The 24,925-nt window shown below is 35.1% G+C and overlaps 1 protein-coding gene across 8 annotated transcripts; it reads right to left on the minus strand.

The window, feature by feature from the left end:
• Positions 1-6: 6 nt before the first annotated feature.
• LOC139777736 (thrombospondin type-1 domain-containing protein 4) lies at positions 7-17,588 on the minus strand. 8 transcript variants are annotated; one of them, XM_071715336.1, is made up of 15 exons: positions 17,091-17,588; positions 14,945-15,133; positions 13,573-13,753; positions 7,159-7,306; positions 4,380-4,546; positions 3,618-3,714; positions 3,286-3,322; positions 3,010-3,134; positions 2,789-2,918; positions 2,328-2,580; positions 1,789-1,989; positions 1,386-1,547; positions 961-1,137; positions 643-859; positions 7-531 (listed from the first exon to the last, which is right to left on the minus strand). In XM_071715336.1, the coding sequence occupies exons 3-15, from the start codon at positions 13,612-13,614 to the stop codon at positions 395-397; spliced, it is 1,893 nt and encodes a 630-aa protein (XP_071571437.1). In that variant the 5' UTR covers positions 13,615-13,753; positions 14,945-15,133; positions 17,091-17,588; the 3' UTR covers positions 7-394. The 8 variants fall into 8 exon arrangements, with proteins under 8 accessions (XP_071571437.1, XP_071571440.1, XP_071571439.1 ...); XM_071715339.1 differs by lacking the exon at positions 14,945-15,133 and having other exon boundaries at positions 17,450-17,588; XM_071715338.1 differs by lacking the exon at positions 14,945-15,133 and having other exon boundaries at positions 17,176-17,588.
• Between the last annotated feature and the right edge of the window lie 7,337 nt (positions 17,589-24,925).

A 24,925-nucleotide genomic window follows, 5' to 3' on the forward strand; every position in this document is an offset into this window, starting at 1 on the left:
ACAACGAAGAAGAAAAAAGCGTAACATTTATTAATGCTCAATATATATATTTACGGTTACTCGAGAACAGTGCGGATTTAAATGCTGCATCAGATCACTACAACGAACCGGCAATTACACGCGATCAGTCTCTTCTGTTTCTTTATCAAATATCTTGCTCGAACGAAATCGTGGACTTCGTATTAAAATTGCTCTGCAGCATGCATATCTATACTTCTATACATATAAAACGTACAAAAGTTTTACTATCTATTAATTATTAAAAGTTATTTGTACCAATAGGCGACAAAAATAGGGTTTTAATTGGCGATATATACTAACAGGGAATACTACTGAAGGCAGTTTTTTTTTGCATTAAAAAGTCATAATGAGCATGATTGATCGAGGGGGACTTCTATTCAAAATCCTGCTTGCCTCGAGAACATGACAGACAGCAAGACTCTTGATAAAATTGATAAGAGCAGAGCCGAGCTTGTGTGACTAAATTGCAGTTAGGCATTTTGTCTTTGCAAAGTGGATTGTCTTCAACACCTGAAATAAATAAAATGTTAATATATAATGGAAAAAGTATCATTTTATATATAATGTTTTACATATATCAAGGGTAAATTATCTGTATCTCAAATTTAAAAGTTCGTTTACCATTTGTTATTTCGGAATCGTCCTGGATTTGAACGACCCTGTGAGAATTTTCAGGCGCGTGTAGATCATCTCTGCAAGGATAATCGTTGCATGTTCTTCGAGATACTGGTCGATCCTCCTCTCGGCAATGAATCTGATATGATTCGGGTAATTGGCCATCTGGATTCAGGCATCGAACTTCGCGTTTCTGTACACCTTTACCACAAGTTCGCGAACACTGCGAACCGATTTTTGGAAACAAGTAAATTTACCGAGTTCTACCGTAGCCCTTGAAATTTTAATCTTGTGATTTTAACTTGTGATAAAATAAATATTTACCGGCGTCCAGTCAGATATGAACCAAGTAGATGTGCAGGGACGCTCTCTGCACGATCTTCTACTTTCCGGTTTGTTCGCAGGACAATTCATGTCTAAGACGACACGTAGAAAGCCTCGAAGAGTTGTAACACATACGACGTCTCTAACTTGCTCACCCACGTCGCAGTCTGAAGAACACTAGAGAATGTAAAATAATTCTCGTTACATTAATAACTAATTTTAAAAATATTTTTATATTGAGATAATTATGAAAATAGTAAAGCAAACATAATTATATATATTCTTTTGCTCTATAGATTCTTATAATATATATGTGTGTGTATACACAACGACACACAATCAACACGTTATAATCTTTATAATACGACTTTCTATATTAAAATTATTTTTCATAGCTTTATTGCACAATTATATTTAAGCCTGACCTCCGCCCATGGTCCTGTGAACCATTGACCGCTGCAAGTTCTATTGCTCGAGCAATCTCTGGAAGTCTCAGGTCGACTCGATTCGTCGCAATGTTCTTCGTCAGAATTCGTCTCACAAAGAACTCTCCGCGTCTGAACTCCAGTGCCACATTCTGCCGAGCACTAAAGTCGATAATTAGAGATTGCTAGTAAAATCAATATGATAATTTTTTAATCTGAATATAATTTCAAGTATGTGATGTTCTAGGAAATATAATAACTTGAAATTGTTGTGCACATTTTTTATCAGCTCTTCTGTCAATAAGTTATTAAATATTAAAAATAAGCTTATCATATACCAGTTCTTAATTAGAACGATACTTTCAGTTCTCATAGAGTTTGCAAGTGCAGGTAAACAGCTCACCTGGTCAGACCACTCAGTGAATAACCACTGCGAATTCTGTAGCTTCGCAGAAACAACGTTCAGCGGCGTTGATTTCGCTAGGCATGGTCCTAAATCGCACGTTTCATGTGCCTCAGGTTTTTCCGAGAGATCGCATGGAGCACCTTCTGTAACGCAAGTTACGACTCTCGTTTTTCTCCCCACGCCGCAGGACGTGGAACACTTAAAAACCAATGACATAAAAAATTATAATCACTTCATTCAAATATTTGTACATATTTTGTATATATACATATTTAATTGTTTATAACAGGAAAATTAGAAAAATTGTTTTAAAAAATTGTTTTAAAATATTATACCCATGATAGATATGAAAGCATATAATTAATATAAATAAATATAAAAATCTACAAATTCAAAATCTGACATAATATCGCTCTGTAAAATGAAACTTTTGTTAAATATTAAAACTTATATAATATCGTTATGCTTTATTTTCTCTACTTCTCTTATATAACAAATTATCGATATAGATAATGTATGTGTCTGAACAAAATTACCTGTGACCAAACACCCACGGTCCATTGCGGAGCCGGTGATTGAGAGGATGTCTCCGTCGACGTTTGCCTAATCTCCTCACACGCTGGCATCTCGCACGCTTCGCTCATCGGCAGATTTATCGGTTCTGTGCAAGCTCCATCAGCGATTCTCATCGTTAATGACGCCCTTACTTCCTGTACGCACTCGAGTTCCCGTGTGCGAACCCCGATGCCGCAGGAAGTAGAACAGTCACTCCATGGTCCGCCGCGCCACCTTCGAGAATACAGTTTTTATTTGGAGAAGAATGTAAAAAATATCTTAAATAATTATTTTAGATTTCTGCAACTGTAATACTTGCATTTTTATGCTTTTATGCATTCTCATTTTGTACTGTTATTGTACAATTATTATTTAATATTATCACGTATTTATAATCTATATAAGAGACTCTTTACGCGTATGAAATATAAATTAAAATCACCTGGGTGGACATGGCATGGTATTACATCTGAGGCGAATTTCGTGCAGCTTTTCCAACCCATGGCATCTCTTCTCCGGTACCGGCTGCTGCGTGTGCTCCTTGATACACACGTGTCTGAGTATCTGTACGCCTTATGTAACATACCAAAACCATTTGTACCCGCGCGGGTCTCTATAAAACTTGTCATAAAATCAACTACTTATCAGCTAATTCTCGTTTACCTCCGCCGCATGATTTGCTGCACTCACTATGACCAATCGCTTTCCAGATAAATTTTCTTTTCCTAAACCGTCGTGATAAATACGGTGGAGACGTTACATTACTCACTGCTGGCTCATTTTCGAATCTAAAATTAAATTCTTTGTAATTACTGAATTATTAAATATAAAATTTAAAGTGAGACGCTTATTATTATCAAAAGGCGCATATAAACAACGTCTTAACGGTCTTAATTTATTAAATTAATTAAATGTTAGTTTATGTGAAGAACTTCTTACCTTCTATTTAAGCTATGCTCAACGCCTTTATTGGAAACTATAATTAAACAATTTTTCATTTTTAGTAATTTTTTGCATACGTGTAATATCTAATATTTATTATTTAAAGAAAAGTAACTTCTAAAGCATGCTTTAGAAGTTACGTTTCCATTATTTTTTGCTTGCTTGTCAATTTTTTAAAAATAAAATTAAAAAGCCTAAAAATGGATATCCAAACAAAGTAGTAAAAAGCAATTCTTCATCTGTAATACAATTAAGAAATATTTCAAAAAATCAGTATGCCTTCGAAATTACTTTCTTTCTATAAATATATGGTTATAATAAAATAATACCTGAATTATGCGGGAAATGATTGCTTCTCGGTAAATTTGTAGTTCCGGGAATCCGATATCGATAAACAATACCAGGGTTTGGTTCCTGATACAAAACCTACGAAATAATAAAATTAGATTATGTTTTATACTTTAAGTAGATCTGAATTAAAAATAATTGAGATCTAATTTTTAATTATTGAACCATTATCAGACAATTTTTAATTATTGAATTATTACTAGATAGTTCCTATAATTATTAAATTGTAGTATTCCAAAAGTGGAACAGTATGCAATTTAACATCATTAAACGTAGAACCTATACGATTTATGACAATGTGCAGCGGAAAATCAGCGGTGAAAGGGTTAAATGGAACTCGGTTGAACTCATTAACGCCCACGATTGCTAGCGCGCAACAATTGTTACTCTGAGCCGCCATTATTACGGTCGCGTTATAACAATGTCTACAATTTGGCCGAAGGATGCAAAATATTCCATAAGATATAAAGCTTTATATGTAATATTAGTAGATATTTTTATTCTATGAACAAAAATTGACTAACATCGTTGAGTGCAAATGTAATATATGTATATAAAGAAAGCCTTTGCAATTAATTATTTCCGCATATATTTATTAGATTATTTAAGAAATTTATAATTCAACGTGATAATTATTTTCTTTGATAATTGTTGGTTTCCTTCGTATAAGTGACAAAGATAAAAATTAAGTTACTACTTTATATATATATAATTTATATTATATCATATTATATTTTACTTACCATGACATCTATAGGTTCCTGTAATGGCCCCGCGGCAGAAAAGCTTTCTAAATTCTGAGGACTTTGACGATGATAAACAAATGTTGTTCCAGCTCCTTTGTACTCGCCAGACCAGTTGATAAAATTATTCCCGTTCAACAAATAGCTACCATCTTGCAATCTAATCGCTGCAAATTTATTATCGTGTTTTATTACGTACTTTCTAAATTATAAGAAATATTTGATTTTCTGTGCAGCATCTGAGATGCAGATTATAGAAATATTAATAATATTGTAATAAAATTGTTTACATTTATTTAAAAGAATAGCCAATGCTATTAATTACCCTCCATAGATTTTATATGTAACAAGTACGTTCCAGTTACTACGTACGTCTTAAAAACATTTATTCATCACAAATATATGTATATCACAAACATATTGGTATAGTTAAAAACGAGAAAATTACAATGACCGCATTTATTTTCGAATAAACTACCTAGTCCTATTTATAGAACAAGGATGATCTTCGACACGTCGATTGACATGGATCACGCTAAAGTTGGCAATCGCACGATCGTTTAAACGAGACTTGGGCGCGCACAATAGCAGTCGTTTATGAGCGAGTTTACGGTCGCGCGCGATTTATGTAATCCACGTGGCACGGGCCGGTGCATCTAATTTAGCGGAACAACGGGCCCCGTTCCACTTACAACGCCGCGAAAGATTAAATTACGTTTACATTAAAAGCGCAATTCACAAAAAACAAATGGATTAAAGCTGACGGAAATGCATTTGCAGAATGTAATTTCTGATACCTAAATTAATTTTACCACGTCCTACAATCGCCTTACAAAATATTCCACTTTGTTATAAACATTGTACATATATATAATAATTTATTAACTACATCTTGTAAATTTTATGTCAATTTATGTTTTTATGTTCCCTGAAGATTGGATGGATTTAATTTTACGCGAAGCGCAATTTACAATTTCCTATCGATTTCCCTTGAATCATTCATCTTCCTAGATTAAGTGAGGATAATGGGAGGCGCGATCACGTCGGTGGTAATGAAGGTTCCGACAGTATTGTTAACGATCGCAACTAATCACGCTGCTGGCGACTCATTTGCTTATCGGCGACGCCATCATTGTATATAGAAGACGCATTGATTACGATCTGTTATTCGCATCCCGTGAAAGGTAATCATTACATTACTTCGATCGAGCGATGAATGGATTCGAAAGGCATCAACAGTACAATGATGATTGCCTTCATATGTAATAGAGGCTCAATTTCTAATCAAATCTTAAGTAGCATATCACCACCAAACTTATTACAAAATAATCCTATTAGCAAAGTAATGCTCTAAATATGGTTTTAAACATTGCTAAAACTGTCTATTATTTATTGTTATATTAATTAACTATTAATTTTGTATGGTTTATACTTTTTAAAATGCTAATTTAATATTATTTACAGCCAATTTTTATTACAATTATTGCTTTTAAAATTTGTTAAATGTAAAAAACGCATTATATGTATATATCTTTTAAATTAATTAACGAGGTGAAGAAAGAATATATGTAGCTCGCGATTAATTATGCTGCAAATATTTTGCAGTTTTCAACATAGTATTTCTTAAAAAATATAATCTCCAAAACTAAGAATCATATACAGCGTGAATTTTGCATAATGAATTATGTAAGTTAGGTATGGTCTTTAATGCATTATGCTTTCTAAAGGAAAAAAAGTTAATTGGTTTTCGCAAATTCAATAGTCGTAACTACACTAATCGCGACACCTGCAATACGTCTTGTTTTATGACAGGAAATTAGTATTCTTAAAGACTCAGAAACAATTAACTGAGATGTCTGATGTAATAACAGATAACTAATCAGATAATTAAGTGAACGTCAGTACCCTAATATTTATATTTGTTTTCAATCTCTAATTTAATGCTTAAATTTTTTGTAACTTGACATAAATGTTTATTACAGTATAATAACTTCATAATTTTATTGAAATAAATATCGTCATTTTTAATCTCTTAAATCACGTTACTTTTTTTATCTCGCAAGCAGAATGCTTGTCGTAAATTAATTTTTCGCGCGGACGACGTAATCATATTCGCGGGACGATGATGATCTTAAACGTCGGGTGCGGTCGCTATTTAACGACCACGCTATGTAACGGGTTACCCGTAAACAGTGCATAAACAGTAAGAAATCATGGTAGGTGGAAATGCATTCCTCGCAACCGGTTGCCTGCGCTTTCCACGAAATCCAAAGTAATACCACTGAATTATTCTATCTGGCGCCAACCGCGCAATTAACGTTAGCACTGATCAGTATCTGGACGTCAGTAAAAAGAGTCGCTAGTCACGTCCTGATCATGTAACGTCCAATTTACATTGCAAAATGCACTAAGTTGCATATGCACAAAGTTGCGTTAACATTAATTTATATCGCGTAATAAAGAAATTATTATCTCTCTCTCTCTCTTAGCTTCTTTATCACTTTTTATCAAAGAAATTTTATACGTTTTGTAACGTTGCGGCTTCAGAAGATAGGAGGCATTAAAATATATTAAATAAACTTAATAATTAAAAATATGATGTTACAGTATAGGCTCCAAAATATGAAATATATTGCTTAATATTGGCGATCTTACTTAAATAAATGGGGCACGCACGCGCTTAAATGTCCGATGCAAGGTTTAGCGTGGAGCTGAATGAAAATAGTTCAGCCATCTTAATTTATCTTCATCAATAGTCATAAATTCCTGTTTCTCTTACCAAGATAGTTCTGCGTGCGACGGAGTTCGGTCACGTTCAGTGCCAAGGCGCCACGTGGGACCACCGCCACTAAATTATAACCCGGTTCCAAAGTCGGCTCCGTGAAAATTCCATCTATCAGATGACCGCTGCCAAATTTCACACCACACTGAAACAGTTGGTATAACATATGCTAACTTGGCCGTGCCAGCCAAGAATTTCATGCGAAAGATAATAAATCGTGACTTCATAGACTAAATTTCGCAGCCTCGGCATTCAAGATCATAGATCCGAGCATTCCGTTGAACGGGTACTAGGTAATGAATGACATTCTCGCGTGCATTCCTATTTTTCTAGATGTCAAAATGAAATCAGCAGAGTGTATGTATGACCATGCTGATGTCAATCTGCGAAATGAATTAATAGGAAGCGACACACCCATTTTGTCCGATGCAGACGGGTGATTTATGCTTGTATGCTTGATAAAAAATTCTCGATTTCCGTGCATTAATTGCTACACTGTGAAATGCACCGTGAGATGCGAAAATTTTGCAAACAATAGATTAAAAAACAGTCAGAAGTTAGAAGATATATTTTTTAGGTAATGAAGTTCTTATCTTCTCTGTATTTCGATTTGTGACGCGATTACACTTTGCTTTTTATTTCCAGCGGACTTATTGTTGCGACTTTAGCCAGACGAAGTGAATAGAATGCAGGCGGACCGAACGGTGGCAAATCGTCGTCTAAATTTACGTCCTGACAGCCATAATTTCGCGTCACCCTTTCCGTTTCTCTGGCGCACGGACGAGCATTTTACATTTGCACGGTTACCGCACCCACTGTTTCGCTAATGCACAGAAATAAACACCGGTCGCGAATTCGGTCCTGGAAATTAGCACGAGTACGCAAGAACACCTTTTAGACGCACGGTTCTCGAACAAATCTATTTTTATAGGAAGGTATAACACACTAATATAATACAGCACATTCAAAATCATTAAAGGAACTAATTAAAAGAAATAATTGAAATTTAAAAGAAAATTATAACAGAATGTTATATCTTATTCTTGTTGAATGTTATTCTGTATGATTGTTCCGACATAAATTACATAGAAGTTACATTCATGATGCATGTTCTGGAATATCCTACGTAAAACACGTACACCAAAATAGCTTAAAAGCATCAAGATCTACTATATCAAGATAGTAGAATATTTTTGCTTCCTCGTCAGATCGCCACGTAAGATCATCAAGGTTAACTAAGCGATCAAACGGTAGCTTGGAGATGTAAGATGCGCGATTCGACCTGAATCTCGATCAAAGTATTATCACGTTGTACGCGCCACGTGGCCCGGTTGTGGCACGGATACCGGTGTACGTGAGAGAGAGAGAAAGAGAGAACCCTCGCTTAATCTATACCTCGAGCTTCTTCCATCAGCTTGCTAGTATCTCTGCAGCAATAAATCATTTCTCTTGCTACGAATTACTCCCGCACTGCTTTACTATTACTAAGTGACCTTGTTAATTCTCTAACAATATTATCTACAATATTATTCTAAATTCCCCTTATATTTTAACAAAAGATTATTAAAAACGAGTAAAAGTTTTTGTTTTGTTGAATATATGAAATACGTTACATGTGTCGAATGTACATATTGCGATAAGTTAATTTAATCAACATTTTTCAAATTGAAACATATATTAGTTTTTAATAATAAATGGGAATTAAACCTGAATGTAAACGTTAATATAATATTTAATAAATTTACTACATCTTTTATCTCGACTAGGCTAAAGAAGTATTACTATTTTACTATAAGTTACAACACACATATTACAATCTCTACTCTCTATTAGACAAGTTAAAGTTTTATTTCACCAGTACTCTAACTCGCTCGAGTTTTCTTAGCGATATGTCTCTGCGTGACGTATAAAATACAACGACGTAATTTGACATTTTACACGTCGGGGATCATTCTGAAAGAGTGACGCTGCTCGATTGAGGCTGACCGTTCATTTTCAACCAGGTTTAATCGGCGAACTGCACATCAAGCCGCGCCCAAACTGACACTCCTCTCTCTCCAATTGGATTAACTCGGGATGAATGTCAACTTGCTTGCCGTTTGTGTACGCGAGATCGCACGATGTTAATTGTATGAATATCGCATGAGTGAATTTATAAATCGGCGGCGAACAATGAATGCACAGTGGCGTAGAACGTTCAACGTTCAAGCCGAAATATGAAAGATTCCATTTTCCATTAAGAGAGAACGACATAAAGAAATGGAATATAGAAGTATCTTACTAATTTCAAATCCGAATATGACTCCTCTTCTAATATATATAAAAAACACAGGGATAAAATAAGGTATAAAACAATTACTCAAATGAAGAAGAGAGTTTTTAATGTAGCTGTTTTTTTTTTTTCAAGATCTATATATTGTTAGGTCTTTGGTTTTTTCAATTATTATAAACAAAGTATAATCTCTAAGTATTGGTCGCTAATTGAATCCAGTTTTCAAGCAAAGTAAATATTAAAAAAATTTATTATATCTAGATTGGCCATCGTTTTCAAACGCTTGCGCTGATAAAAATGTCCATTTCAGCAGAGGCGATTGCGCAAAAGTACCGCATTCAGGCAAAAGAATTTCAGCTAGCAAGCTAATATCACAATTTATCGAATCGCATCATACATATCGTAAATAATAACGAACGAACCATAATTTAGTCGAGTATCTGCGTAAGTATATGTATAGCTCCTCTCATGTAGCACCTCGGCCACATTAGGTGTTTACATAGCGATAAAATACGGTCGTGTGTACACTCTGCGTATCACCGAGTAACGTATGAACACGCGATTAAGAAAGAACCATTTTCTTTGTAAACGGTTAAATAATTTCCTCCGGTTCTCCGAGATTACATCGCGCGCAGGTCGTCCCAGTCGCCTAATTAGCCGCCTCGTGTTATACAATTCTTCACTTCCTGTGTTTAATTTGTCAACTTAACATCTCATTAATTTAGCCAACAGCAAGAAACGCTTTATAATTAAATAAGAAATACGATACATTTCTGTATTAATTTCTTTATTATTTATCACAGCATGAAAATAATGTAAATCCTTCTATTTCAATTGATCCGCATTTACAGCGGTGAGCAGTATAGTACCTATATAGAAACACGAATTAGGAGATCGTTCTGCACTTCGTCAGATTTCTAAGCGCCAGCTTTAGCTGATTATGCGTAATGTCACCGACGAGAGTGAAGTTTGAGTGCGCCTGCATGAGGCAGCGCCGCGGCGCGTCTTCCTTTTTACGATAATCAAGATCGACGGCGTCGAGCCGATCGTCTCGCGATGATACCTAGCATCGAATCTCTTACCGCTTATTTTCAGTGTGTTATTTTCGTGGCCACTCAAGCTGTTAAATCCCCATCGCCCTAAATGCGGCGCATAATGACAAACCTGCTGCGCGACGATGCATCGCGACGATCTTTTTATAGGTCCGTTTTATTCAATCAAACACCAAAATTCTTTTAACAAAATGCTTTCTTAAATTTCTTTGTCTGTTACTCAACGGATAAAGAGATTTCTGATAAATAATAGAACAATTAAAAAGATCATGATATTTCGGTATTAAAAGAAAAACGCGGTCAGTACGTCAAAAAATTTATTGCAAGAAATTTAGGTATCACATATTCCAATCTTAATATTATTACTTCTGTTTGAAATACAAATTTTCTACGTAACACGTTATTTTATGCTGTTACACTCCACTAGAGTCAAAATAGATAACTCTACGTTATTTACGCAATGCATTTATTCTATGTACTCTTCCGCGTGTCTTCACGAAGATTTCAACGAGATGTTTTGAATAGAGGAGGTTGCCACTTATTCTTCTTCTATGCAATTAATTATAAACTACAAATACTTAAACGTCCAATATATAAAATCTTTCGACGTGAACAAAAAGACGATGACAACAACGAAGGGGCTCGCCGACAATCGGTGTCTTCTCGGTACCAGTCAAATAAATTCGGTTCCACTCTCAATCCGAAGAAATCTCACGAGCCATTAAACGAAACGGATATACGGAGAAAATAAAGACGTCGTCGCGATTTGGAGGCAAACACATTTGGGGACATGCGGGGGTCGGCGTAAACCTCTGGCGCCGTGCTCCTACAATAATGAAGACGAATAGCCGCCACATAAACATGTCAAATATGTCAGAGTGAATGAAAACTGCAATTTTACGAGCGAACGTAAAAAATAAAACAGTCTCTTGTGAAAATTTCGGTGTCCTACAAATCTAGTTTATCATGTTTTAATGTTTCTACGTATGCACGTAGTCACCTTCTAATTTTCTAATCTTATGACCGTACAAAACTGCAGTGATGCGAAAGAAGCAATAATTGATGATAAAATTTATGAAATTATGATAAAAATGAAAGATGAAAAATTACTATTATTCTTTAACTTTTAATATAAACTTTCTCATATTAAAGAGACGGAAAACTTGCAGCTTAAAAGAATTATTTGTCACGTGTGTGAAATGAGGCAAGAGTTTCTGCGCGAGGAATAAATATATTAATCCTCACTCTTGAGAGAGAGAAGTATTTATAGAGATTATAAAATTTATCGCCACTCTCTCGAAGAAAGAATTTTTGTAGCGACTGAGATTCGATTTCGGATCATGTGGCAGGAAGTTGCACATTCGGCTCCGATTATATTATTCTGCCATTCTAAAAATACGCACCGCCGGCAACACTTAGCCGCAGGAATGCGTTAAGCGAGACTTCCTACTCAGCATTCGGCGTACTAGTTACTCAGGCATAATCTACCGCATATAGGTTACCGAAATAGGTTACCGAAACCTGACTGTGCGAATATCGAGTCATCTGTGAAAGTTCAATTAATTCCGAAACCTCTCCGCGTGTCGCCGCTCGTTTACGCAGGAAGAACGATCCTCGCTCGCACGTCTTTAAATTGTCTATAATTAGGCGCCAGTAGCGCTTAGATTATGCTAATAGAACATCGTTTTACGTACAAGCCGATCCGGTTGAGATAATATTATGATGACGTTAGTCTACAAGGCTGATGTGTGATCGATCGTTCGTCCCAATTAACATCCTGCGATATTTCCTTTTTTATAGGAGCAAAGTAATACTCTTCTCTTTTTCACAAAATTGCTTTCGTCACGCTTGAATGTATTTTTCATTTCACACAAACATGATCAGTTAATATGTAACATAACACTTTGATCTGAATCTGACAACCGGAAATTTATAAAAGGACAATATGTAATGAAAAACGAATTCTTTTACAGCATACATTATAACATTTATTATAATTCTCTAGAAAATATAAAATATATAATTAGTTGTTATCTGCATCGTATTAAAAGCGGAATAGATAATTTGATCAATTTCTCTAAATTTTTAGTTTATAATATTTATAATATTATTATTAGAATCCTAATTAATTTAAAAGTTTCTTTGTTATTGCTCTCTATTTAATTTATTTAATATTCAATTTTATTCGCTTCAAATATGAGTCTGCTTTATAAATTTCTCCGAAATTTCTATTCTGACTAGCATGCCGAATGACATTAACTATGTGCCGGTGCATTAACCTTTGTCCAAAATATATGCATGTATTTTAAGAGAATCTCTCCACTGTACATGTATATATAGATAAAGCTACGCTCTCTTATAAAAAATTCTTATCATCATAAAAAGACTCCATTATTGTGTAACACTTTTTTATTACCTCGTCGGAAGTCTCACCGTCGACCGAGAAAGCATCGTGGATTAAGGAAGGAAAATAAATACTGAAACAGTCTGATTTAATCTGTCTCACAAAAATCAATAAATGTTGGAGATAAACTCTAAAAAATTTTTGTAAACTTATCTATGTGAATTTTTATGGATTATAAATATTATATATTTCTAATTAAACATTTTAACACACAGTTGTCAAAACTAATTAATAGAAGAATATTGAAAATGAGACTTCTATATAAGTAAATATTTAGTATCAAAAATACGAGAATAAAATTTGTTAAAGCCTCAGTCACATAATAATCAGTGAACTTTTTCACCTTTTACGGATTTTTTCATTTTAGTCTTCATTTCTAGTCCGGTGTGAATCTCATAGAATGTCACCATTTCGTGCTTCGATGGAAACTATAGTCTTTCGTGAATTGTAACGCAAAAATTGTCCATTACCTTTCAATTTCTAAGAAGAAATTATGCGATCGACCTCAGTGATCGGGAACTGGCGGCGCGATGTTCGTGACATGTGCCGGAACATATTTACGAACAATTTCGCCCACGTTTGATATACGAGTTTGACATTGAGGCTGCAACCGGACGGCCGGCCTTAATGGCGCGGTAAATCACACGTCAATATATGTTAGTCGCGTTGCGCTTATGCCTTACCGTTAAAGATAGCAGCAAAAAGGGAAGGACGAGTGGCTGCATCTTGACGGATTTTCGCTCTTGCGGCCTCACTGTCGACGCATTTCGCTACTGCTTCCGGTGAGATAGTGCACACTTTTCTTTCCGCACTGCACGTTTATTCTTACGTCATTTTTCACTGTTTTAAATGCTGCTTGTTGCGCTATCGGTAGAAGATTTGTCGTTGACTAGATGTGTTCAGCAATCGAAGTTGTTAAATTGTGAAAAAAATGTTCCCATTAAAATATTCTAATTTTTTTAAATATTGTGTGGATTATGGATATGCGAATATTATCATAAATTGTATTTCTAATGCTAGTATTTTAAATAATTTACAGAAATTAGATTTTTTTTAAATTGAGTTTTCTTAACTAAGCTTTTTTAAATTTTTTGTTTTAATCAATTTCTGGTAATAGCGTTTATTCAACAATATCGTAATGGAAGGTTAAATATTAAAATAATATTGTTTTAGAATGTAATAATAAAAAAATGTAAATACTTGGAATCTTTTTCAGTAAATAAATCAACACGATTAATATTTTTATAACTGTTTATGCAATTATGTCGCGGAATCTGCGATATGATCGAATCTTTAAGTTATTCCTATGATATTTCGTGAACAGTGACGATAACAGTATTATCATTGTAACATTCCAGAGATAAAACCTCATGAACATCGGCACGAATCGCGTGGAATGCAATTACATCATCGTCTCTATAAAGTTCCGACTATCCGCAATTTTACGAGTGCTTGATTGAACCCTAGCAAATTCACCGTTGCATTAAATGATATTGCTTGATAAAACGTCAATTAAATCATTTATTACATATCTCAAATTTGTTCACAATTACTTTTTTACTTGTATCTTTTTGTCATGCTTTTCTTATAAAAATAAAATTCAAGGATGCTTTAAACAATGAAACTACATTTTAAGAAATACACATTATAAGTTCGCCACAAATATGATATTATAGATAAAGTAAAAACAAGATGTACCTAGTTATTAATATTTTTTAACAATATTCCAAACAAAGACATTTAATATTTTAAATTTAAAAGATTAGACAAGTATATTTTATTCCTATAAAAATAGAAACAGTACAAATATTTGAATAAAATGATAGAAATTGATAAATTGCAACATATTATGACATTTAATAATAAAATAACATAACCTGTTATTTATTTAATTAATACACGGAAAAAAAGACTTGGTTGAGATAAGAGAAAAAATGGTCGCCTTGACCAAGACTTGGTCGAGGCGACCATTTTTTCTCTTATCTCAACCAAGTCTTTTTTTCCGTGTAGCAAATTAATTATGACTTGTTTATAAATGACGTTTGACATTCAAACCAATGTTGTAGCGTGACGCTGAAGAAGCTAGCCGATGCGAAGGAAATTGGATATTAGAGAAGTCATCGGCTGGCGTGCATGTGAGCGCATATGCACGTATAATGCTTTCATGCTCCAGTTGCTAGTGAGCGTTAGACAAGAACCTATATTACCCGTACGTCGACCTGTCGAAGGTGGAGTAGCCCGAAGCTAGAATTATCCGCAGATTATACATATACCAGAGAGATTTAACGCATTTCATTACGTATTTATACACATTAAAATTGATTAAGATTATATTCTTAAAATCTTCTAACTTTAAATAGATATGTCTTCCGTTTATTTTAATTCAAAGCAAAATCGATTCGCGTGACATTCTGTCATCAAAGTCAGTAAACGGACGACGAGAATTTTACACACGCGGACTGCAGATTACAAACGGATCGTAAATATCGATCGCTCTGAAATGGGAAAGCCTGCTCCCGCGCAAATCTACGCGTTGCGTAGATAAATTGCCGACAAAGGCTGCGCAAAGTCGCGTCGCCAATTATATACGAGTGCGCTTGCATAATCGCGTACGATAAATTTGCGGCAGTCGACCGTGCCGGTTCGAAGTACCGGAGAATTTCAATTTTTGCAAGGAACAGAACTCTCGCGGACGGCAGAGCATTTGCGCTCACCGTCCTGCTGCATATATTCTGAAATGCGATAGTTCCTCGCGATAATGTCAATGCACCGGTGAACCGTCGCGTAACCCGACGCACGTTGTTCCGTGAAGAACATATTTCACAATATTAAAAAAAGACTGTCGACATTATTGACACTCGAAACGGGATTGCGGCGTGCGTTATTTACGTGCGCGCGACCGATGCAAATTAGCCCGCGTGAGATATGATCATTAAATCGCGTACGAATTGCTCATTAAGTTTACAATTATTACTGATTCGAACGCACCACGATTGCATCGCTCACGCCTGCATGGCGAATAAATTGCGCGTGCATGATAATTTTATTAACATTTTGAGCAAAGCATGTAGTTTACATCTCTCGGGTGAAAACTAGTTATCGTACTAGATAAAATTGGCGATTTTATGTATTAAAATATCTCATAATCCGTTGATAAATGCAGTCTATTTAACTAGTACTACTGGTTATTTTATTAATCGTAGCATTGCATTATAATTTGTGCAATAAATAGTGTAAACATAATAATTATTTATTAATATTTTGCATGTGATTTTACCTATTCTATCAGAATATATTCAAGAAATATATTTCTTTAGAAATTGTACTTTTGTATTACTAAGAGCTTACAATTTTTATATAACGAATATCCTGTTATGAGATTTTTTTACGTGCATGTTGAAAATACCATACGATTGTTCAACGTACGTGTAAGAGCCCTTGTTACGAGTTAGAAAATTATTTGCGTGCGTTTCTGTGTGTATGTTTTCTATCGGGCCACCGTTTATTGGGAGTCTTACTTTATTGCAGAGAAAACACGTCGCCATATCGCGGCGAGATGGGGCATTTGAGGGAATCTTACGCAAGTCGCGATGTACCGTTTATTTTTACGATTATCGAACCCCGTCAGCATTACCACACTATAAATACACGTTTGCAAAAGGCGAACCTGTGAACAAGCCTGCGAACAAGGAGTCATTTTCGTCCGAGTGGAACGTACCTAATCACAGTTTTGCGCGTTGCATATTTTCAATCCCGGCTTCGTTATCCCGGCTGCGTTCGCAATTATACCGGCTACGATAATTACAAGTACGGAACTAGACGTATTACTCGTGTTGTAATTGCCAAATTTGATGCAAATAAATTTTATTTAACTGATTGTCATGAAATGTCTAAGGTGTTATGCAGGTGTTATTTTAACGTTCGTGCAATTTATTAATAAAATATAATTATTTTTATTTAGTCAGATTTATACGAAGTTATAATTATTATTTGCGAAAATAATTCAATTACATTTTATATAGTTATAACTCTACATTAAAAATCGTGTATCTTTTATATATAATAATTTTAAATTTCAAAAGTATTATTGTTAATTTTTCTTAAATATATTAGAAGAGATAATTACATTATCTTACGCCTGCATTTTTAATTAAAAACGAAGATCACGTCAAATCGTGATCATTGTGACTACTTGACTGACCTGTTGCACCGAGTTCGGACTGTACGTGAAATTGTTGACAGAGAATAAACACACTAACCAGACACGTCAGCTAATATCAACTCACATATCGATCACAGAATACGGCTCTTATTTGCAAATTTGCAGAGCAAATTATTATCACATCGTAGAGATTCATCTCGATTAATCGCACTGTAATTACACAATTATCCCGAAGGCGTTTTCTTCGGTTTTGTAAGCTAATAGACTTGTCGCCAATTAGTTCACCAGCTGGTTGGTTCATCAACGCCACCGATCGACAAACAAAACATTGTTCATCAGTGTGGCAATTGCAAAATATCTTTGTGGAATGGCTGTATGGGAATTTATATCCAGTTTACATCCAGTGTTCTCCCCCCCCGATAATTTTGTTTTTCGATATTATCTCGCGTGTAAATCTAAACGTATGTAAAGCGCAAGAGGTGCATATTGCAGGCTAGTGAGCAGATCCCGAGAGTCGAGTTTCTCTGTCAGAGGTGTTGTTTCGTACTGACGGCTCCTGTCGGTGGAGGACCGATTTTATACGCCCGCGTAGAGTCGCGGAACCGAGCTTTGGGCGCCTCCGCCACGGCGCGTCACCTGGCAACCAAGTATGAAGACGTTATTTTAATAGATGAAAATATCGCTTTTCTTCGTTTCGTGACGCAAATCTTTAAATAATACAGAAAGAGAGTTTGACAGAAATTAATTAATCTGTTATATTTATTGATTCAATTGGAAAACGGCCAAAGCGATTCTGTGAATACAAAAATATCGAAAGAATTAGTATTCTATGTCAATACTTTCAGAGTACAAAGCCTTTTTTGTTTGTAACATATACAGAGATTTATTAGCTAAATCAATTAATTTTTTCTAACAAAAAGTTTACTTAAATCATGTTTTTCCAAAATTTAAGTACTTTGATAAGCCTGAAATTAAGAATCTTTTACAATAAAATTGTTATCCTTTTAGTCTTTTAAAATCTAAAGTAAATTAATAAAAATAAGTTTTCGTTTCTTTATAAAATCTAAAAATTTTATTTTATGAAAACTTAATACAAAGAAAGATAGGAGTAAAATTAAAATTTTTTTATTATTTGAAATGCAAAATAATTTTAAAGCATCCAATAAAGTCAAGGTTTAATAATTCGATTTAATCCAAAGATATAATCAGAGATAAATATATAGATACGTTGTTTATGGTATTACGTGATATTATGATTATAGCGAAGTCATTTAACTTAATTTTCTTCCCGGAATCTTATTTTTTCTTGAAAAGAATCGCTTGAGATCAACGATGACGAGATTTCGAGCAAATATATGACAAAGGTGGGACCTGACTGGTTTCTCTGTACTAAAAGAAAACGAAGAACGTTCCTAGTACATCGTACAACCGGTCGTACATCAAATCTCGCTGCTGCGAAACATCAATATGATTTATGACTGGTTAACTGCTCATTATTAGAATCTTATAAGAGACAAATATCTTCTTAGATACGAATATATACTTGTGTGTATGTACATTACTGATATATTCTTGGAAACATTTCTCGAAAGATTAAAAGACACCGATCTACATTGAAAATCTGCATAAATCTACATAAATCATTTTCTAAATTCAGATGTTGGGAAAATCGCAATTAATTGTGAGAATCTACGTACTTTCAACGGTTTCAGGAGGAAGCGATGACAGCAACTGAAATTGATAACGGACGGGTGACTTTCGCCGGAGTATAGTTTAACATCTTGTTTCGCAGCCTAGATGCGTTCGCATACAAGACAGCCTGTAATTAGCGGTCGCTCCGGCAGCGGTCTAATACATTTCCACAAGTATAAATTATCGAGTGGCGCTACGTAGATAGAATTAGCCACGTCGGTCTGTCGGCTGATATCGCTAAATTGCCGCGTTCCTAGAGCAAGGAGAGTGCGTCCAGACTGCATCTTGCCCCTTGTATCATCGTCGTTCATCACCCTCCGTTCCATTCGCTCACGATACTATAAATAAATATACCGGGTCACCCTCTCGATCGCACCCGTCGAAGTATGAGAAATAATTTTCGTATACGATAACAGAACATTCTTCCGAGGCAACGACCATTGCACCCGTCTTGCGGAAACTCGTAGGCGAAGTGTAAATATACAGAGAATTTGAAGCTACAGTAAAATTGAAGTTATATTTTAATTCGAATGAACTAAAAGTAAGACTAATAGAGTGCTAACAGCATATATGTTATGAGTACCTTCTTCTGTAGAATAACGCACATATATTCTATATTATTTTACACTGACATTAAAACCGTGTGTAATGTCTAGCACGTTAGAAATCTAACATTTAAAATTAATAATAGAAAGTAATATACGTATATATAAACAGATATAATACATTTCAAAAATGTTTAAACTTATACTTCGATAGAAACAAATAATCAGAGAAAGGAATAGTGTGACTATAGTATTTTATTACAAGCAATAGCGATTATGATAAAGAATCTGTTTAAGCTACTTGATTATAGTTATCCTAGCGTAATGATGCTAATTAACAAGATTTAAATATTTATCAGATCCTCTCTCGACACATTCAAATGCCAAGCAAATCGCAATGATTCGATGTAATACGGTGATTATAGCATGGCAAGTGGAGCTAATTGCACGTACGACTCGAGTATAGCTACCTGCTTTTTTGCCTGCACCGCTCGCAGTGTCATTGACTCGATGACACCATTCATCGGGATCATTAACGTTGCGTCATAATTGGTCGATTCAGGCGATAACGATCGGTGTGTGTGTGCTTTCAGCATCGAACAATGCAGCATCGTAAGTGCTTTGATGCTTTGCGAGCGCGCGAGCTTTCGTCGACTCGACGTGATACGGACAGCTCGCGGATCAGCATCTCGCTTTAATTCGGCAAAAATTATTATTTTGAGCAGCAGATATACATATTTTACGGCTAAATCACGCTCTTTCTGTGCCATTAGTTATCTGATATAATCATAAAATTCCGCGATCACCATCTTGTCTGTCCCTACAGAGACGATTAAACCTCCTCGAAATTGTATTATGCAACTTTGAGAAATATATGGGCCCGTTGCTCCACGCGGTTGCTCCAATTTTTATGAAACGCCCGAGGAGACTGTTATTTATTAACGCGCGGAAATAAACGCGCAATTCATTCACTCTAATGGCATCATGGTACATTCATAACTTATCGGCAAAATCCGCTTCACCGCCGCGCAATGAGCAACGGTTTAATATTAGGCGCTGATCTGCACGTCCGTGCATTCTGTTACGTAATTGGTGAGAAGAGCGAATTTTTGCGCGAATTATTACGGCCGTCTTAACTGCGGGAACGCGAAAATTTCGTAACTATACGCAACTACGATTAATCCTTATAATAGGCACCTACGCCGCGTTATATGGCGTTTTAGATACTATAAAAGATGGCAATGCGCACACCTCGCGATCCCGATAACGCTCGATAATACGTTTCTATATATATAAAATCAACGTAGCATAATGATGCCGTAAATCAACGGCGAGAAACCTTAATCGAGTTTTTCTTAAAATTTTATTTGCCATTAGCGTTAGAGTTCTCAATCTTCACTCCTATTATAGCTGCACCTATAATGCTTATAGTATTCACAGATAAAGAGTTCACATTAAACTGTGTTGCAATACAAACGTTTTGCTAAAGGCTAGAGTGCGAATAATCCAACTGCATGATAACTCCAATGCGAAAAAATTTTATTAATGTACAATATAAATTGCAGAAGTAACATACAAGCCTAACTAATTAACGTATCCTTATCTGACCTGAACTAAATACAGATTTTTAATTTAGTGACAACGCGTATACTCGATCGTTCGCGTATTAGCTTCACTAAACTTATGTTTTACGTGTGTGTTGATTAAATGTCTTGCAAGCACGTGCATTAATATAATTATAGAATTAAACACAAATAAATATTTAATAGATACTAGATAACGAAAAGCGCGAAATTGAGATCTCGATCATATCTGCATACCTATTCTCGTGCCAAGCCTCGACTCGCACGATGGCGATACATCTTCATTCCGATCATTGATCGTGGCAGAATAAGGTTTCGGTGGCATGGCAGAATGAAGTCTCTACCGCGCGAAAATATAGTCATAAGCATCGTGTGAATTTCTAATGTCTCTCTCCTCGGTGCTGCACATCGCGATGCGCGTAATGTTATAATTACTTAGTACAACACTTGCTTGATGGAGTACCACGAAAGAACGTTTTCCACGATCCAATCGTTCAAAGATTTTTTTTCCACGGCGGGAACCCAGAGCAGCAATTGCTTTTCAATAAAACCGGCGGTTACTCATTGAGATCTCGCGATTCGTGAGAATCATGCCCCGTAGTAATTTTATGTTATCGCTAATGCGACGGTACACTGTGGTTAGCGTGCTATCGCAAGTCCGTCCCCTTCTAGCTTTTTAAATACCGCTACCTGTTCTCCTATCATCATCCGCGTGGAGGATACACTTATATGATTCGATATCGATGAAACGAGAAGTATCCTCCATCTTAATTTTAATCAGGTAATTCAGAAAACGGAAATTCTTTTTGCTGATTGTACTAGCTCTTATCCGAACATTTGAGGAATTTTGAGAAGCTATTATTTCCGATTAACATAAATCACTCGTTTTAATTAAAATAAAAATGTTATTTGAGAAATTAACGTAACTGGGCGTTGCATGTGTAAATAAATACAAGGTACTTAGCTTTTGGAAAGTTTCACCTTTTCTATATTAGAAAATGATTCTGTAATATAGAGAATCTAAAATAATGAATAAGCAAGACATACGTGAATTTACTTTCTGAGACATGTGTTTAAAAATATGTTTTATTACAGTTAAAGGTCCTCAGAAGCAAAATGTAGATAAGATTGTTAAAAGAGATCCTTTTAATAAACATAAGATAATTTGAAAGATTAATACAATCAAACGCTGTCGAATGCTAATGAGCAATTTAAGCGAAATAAATTAACTGATATTAGAATAACGCTGAAGTGAAACGTGCGATCGAGAATTGCATAAATTAATCCTCCACCCCACCCCATCTCTTCCTAAAACTCACCTCGCCTCTCCCCACGCCCATCTATTATTAATTCGCAACTCCCTCATAAAGATTCAGGTTCAGGAACTTAGTGCAACTCGCCTGGTGAATTATGTAGTCGGGTGCCACCGGCGCCAATGTTTAGAGGCGGCTATCACGAACAGATTTACGCATAATTCGAGCGTGTAATTCCGCGCTTTTAACGAGGTAACGGTCGAAACCGTGCGTCACTCTTAATCCGCCGTGTCTGGTAAATGCCTTTTAATCGTGATCTTACGTCGCGATCTAGCTCGCGTCGAAACGACGCTAATACTCTCTAACAAGCATTTTTAATGGGCTCGCCTGTCGTGCGCAGCTATTTTCCGCGGCTGTCCTAAAATATTGCGCGCCCCGATACTATCGCGATCGTTAATTAATGAACGGCGATGAAACGCGCGCGCCGAAGCTGCAATGTACACTTCGCTGATATTAGATAGAGCAGAATTATTTTCATTTCTAGGAAGAATATAATCTTGCATCTTATCGAAATTAAATCGCTGATAGGATAGCTGCAGTAGCACACGGAGCAATGCTACGATGTAACGCTATAATATATGTAAATCGGTAATAGCTTCTAAGAGGAACTAATATACTTTTTTTCTTAATTTGATGCTATATAAGCGCTATGAACTTTCACGTCTACATTTTACCTTGCCGAGTATAGCTCCAGGTGACAAATAAATTGCGTCATTGCGTCATTGGTTATACGAGGAAATTGGCGAAATCTTTCGCGGGTGATGGCGGAATGTACAATTTCCGTTTCATAAGATAATATCAGCCCTTCCGAACCGCATGACAGATGCGTTGGATCACAAACGACCAATAGATCGCGGGACACCGGTGTTATTTGGAAAATTACTTGCACGGCTTGGTCCAAGATCCGGTTCGTATTGTAACGATAACGGCATATTGTTGCGACGTAGAATACGGAAGCCTTCCGGCAAATGTGCAGCAACTTGTTATCACAATGCAATATACCTGCAATTTGACTTTTACTCCAGTTCCGATTAGCGGAACAATTATATCGTTAGTCGCATGCTTTGCAATTTATACCGCAAGTCATGATGCAATTGAAGATAATTGCGACATTTATAACGGCATTCTAAATATCTGCTACAAAGTTGTGAGATAGTAAACTTTAAAGAGATTTCACAAATCGTAAAATCAAATATATGTAATATAAGTAAGATCTAATATCAACGCAAGCTCTCAGATGTTTTCAAATATCAGTTCGAATATTTTAAATATACTTTTTCTGAAAAAGTTGCGACATTAAATCGTCTATCCATATAATCGTATATATAATCTTTCCAGCTCTTGATGTATGATACGGCATAATTTATAAAAAAGTAGCATCGATAACATCATTGTAAATGCACCTTTTGACTAAATGGATAAGGAATAAGTACAAGATATGTCTGACTAGTTGCACGCCAATTAACTTTGAAAACATTTTATTTCAATTAAAATCTGAAATCTTTTTAATTATTTCTAATTATGCAGTAAAGAAAAACGCGCGATATTAAATTTTATATTTATCATGTACATAGTAAAAATGTATGCAAATAACGTCACTTTTATTTATTGCGAAATAATTTCATCTTATTTGAATCACTCTTCTCTCAGCATCTCGGACAAGGTAGATCAAAATTCTAATTTCTTCTTCCATTAAATTCTTCTATTAAAGGAACATCCGGTCTCGCCTTAGAAAATAAAAACATAGGACTTTCCGCGTGACCACCCACGATAGCAACGTAAGGCTCTCTCGGTTCTTGACCAATGGTCTCTGTGTAGAAACGTTCCGCTCGCATCTGGTCGATCTGACAGACGCCGAAGAGTCTTTGAAGCTGATAAATCTCGCGTTTCTTTAAGACACCCGCCGCGATTAGCAATAAATCCAAATGGTTCGTAACTGGCTATCAGAGCATCAGGACGTCTGCCTGCGCAGATGTCCTTGCAGATCGTGGCGTTTTTATAATGAATAATATAAGTATATGAACGAAACCTTTATGGAAAATTACATTACCTTAATTGTATCAGCTATATGAGTTTGTAATAGTACGTTACAAACTCATAGCTGATACAATTACTCAAAGAAAGCTAAATAAAATTAATGAATAAAATTCAACAAATATGAGCACATACGTATATAACGATAGATTTTCTTTATATCGCTCTATTTCATATCAGCATATCAGCACAAAATATAATAAAACTAACAGATTTTTAGATAATATTTACCTAAGTAATTAAAAAATAATATTTATATCATAAAAAGCAGATCTTGAGTCATTATTCTGCTACAACATAACGTCCTCGTGCATCATAAGACATTTTCCATTCAATATTATTTCGTGTTCCTACATTAGAAAGAAAATTTGTTATTTTTTAACAATATCTTGGACAAATTATCATATTTTGTCGAATTAAATCACTAGATTTCTTGCCTGGTATTTTATGTTTTAAGTGCGTAATGTAAAGTAGAAGAAACACCAACGCAGAAATTACTGTGAATATTGAATATATTTGTAGAGTCAACGCACCACCAAATTTTTTCAACAAAATGCTCCCTACAAAATTACCAACAGCCATACCTGAAAATATAGTGTAACTCATTTTACACATTAATATATACATATATACATGCTTTTTAATATAATTAATATAGTTATTTATATTATTCGTGTAATCTTTTTTTATTATAAATTGACTTTTGA

Source organism: Temnothorax nylanderi, unplaced genomic scaffold (genome assembly GCF_030848795.1).
Source record: "Temnothorax nylanderi isolate EJ_2023f unplaced genomic scaffold, tnyl_v1.0 TNYL_tig0160_pilon, whole genome shotgun sequence".
Taxonomy (NCBI): domain Eukaryota; kingdom Metazoa; phylum Arthropoda; class Insecta; order Hymenoptera; family Formicidae; genus Temnothorax; species Temnothorax nylanderi.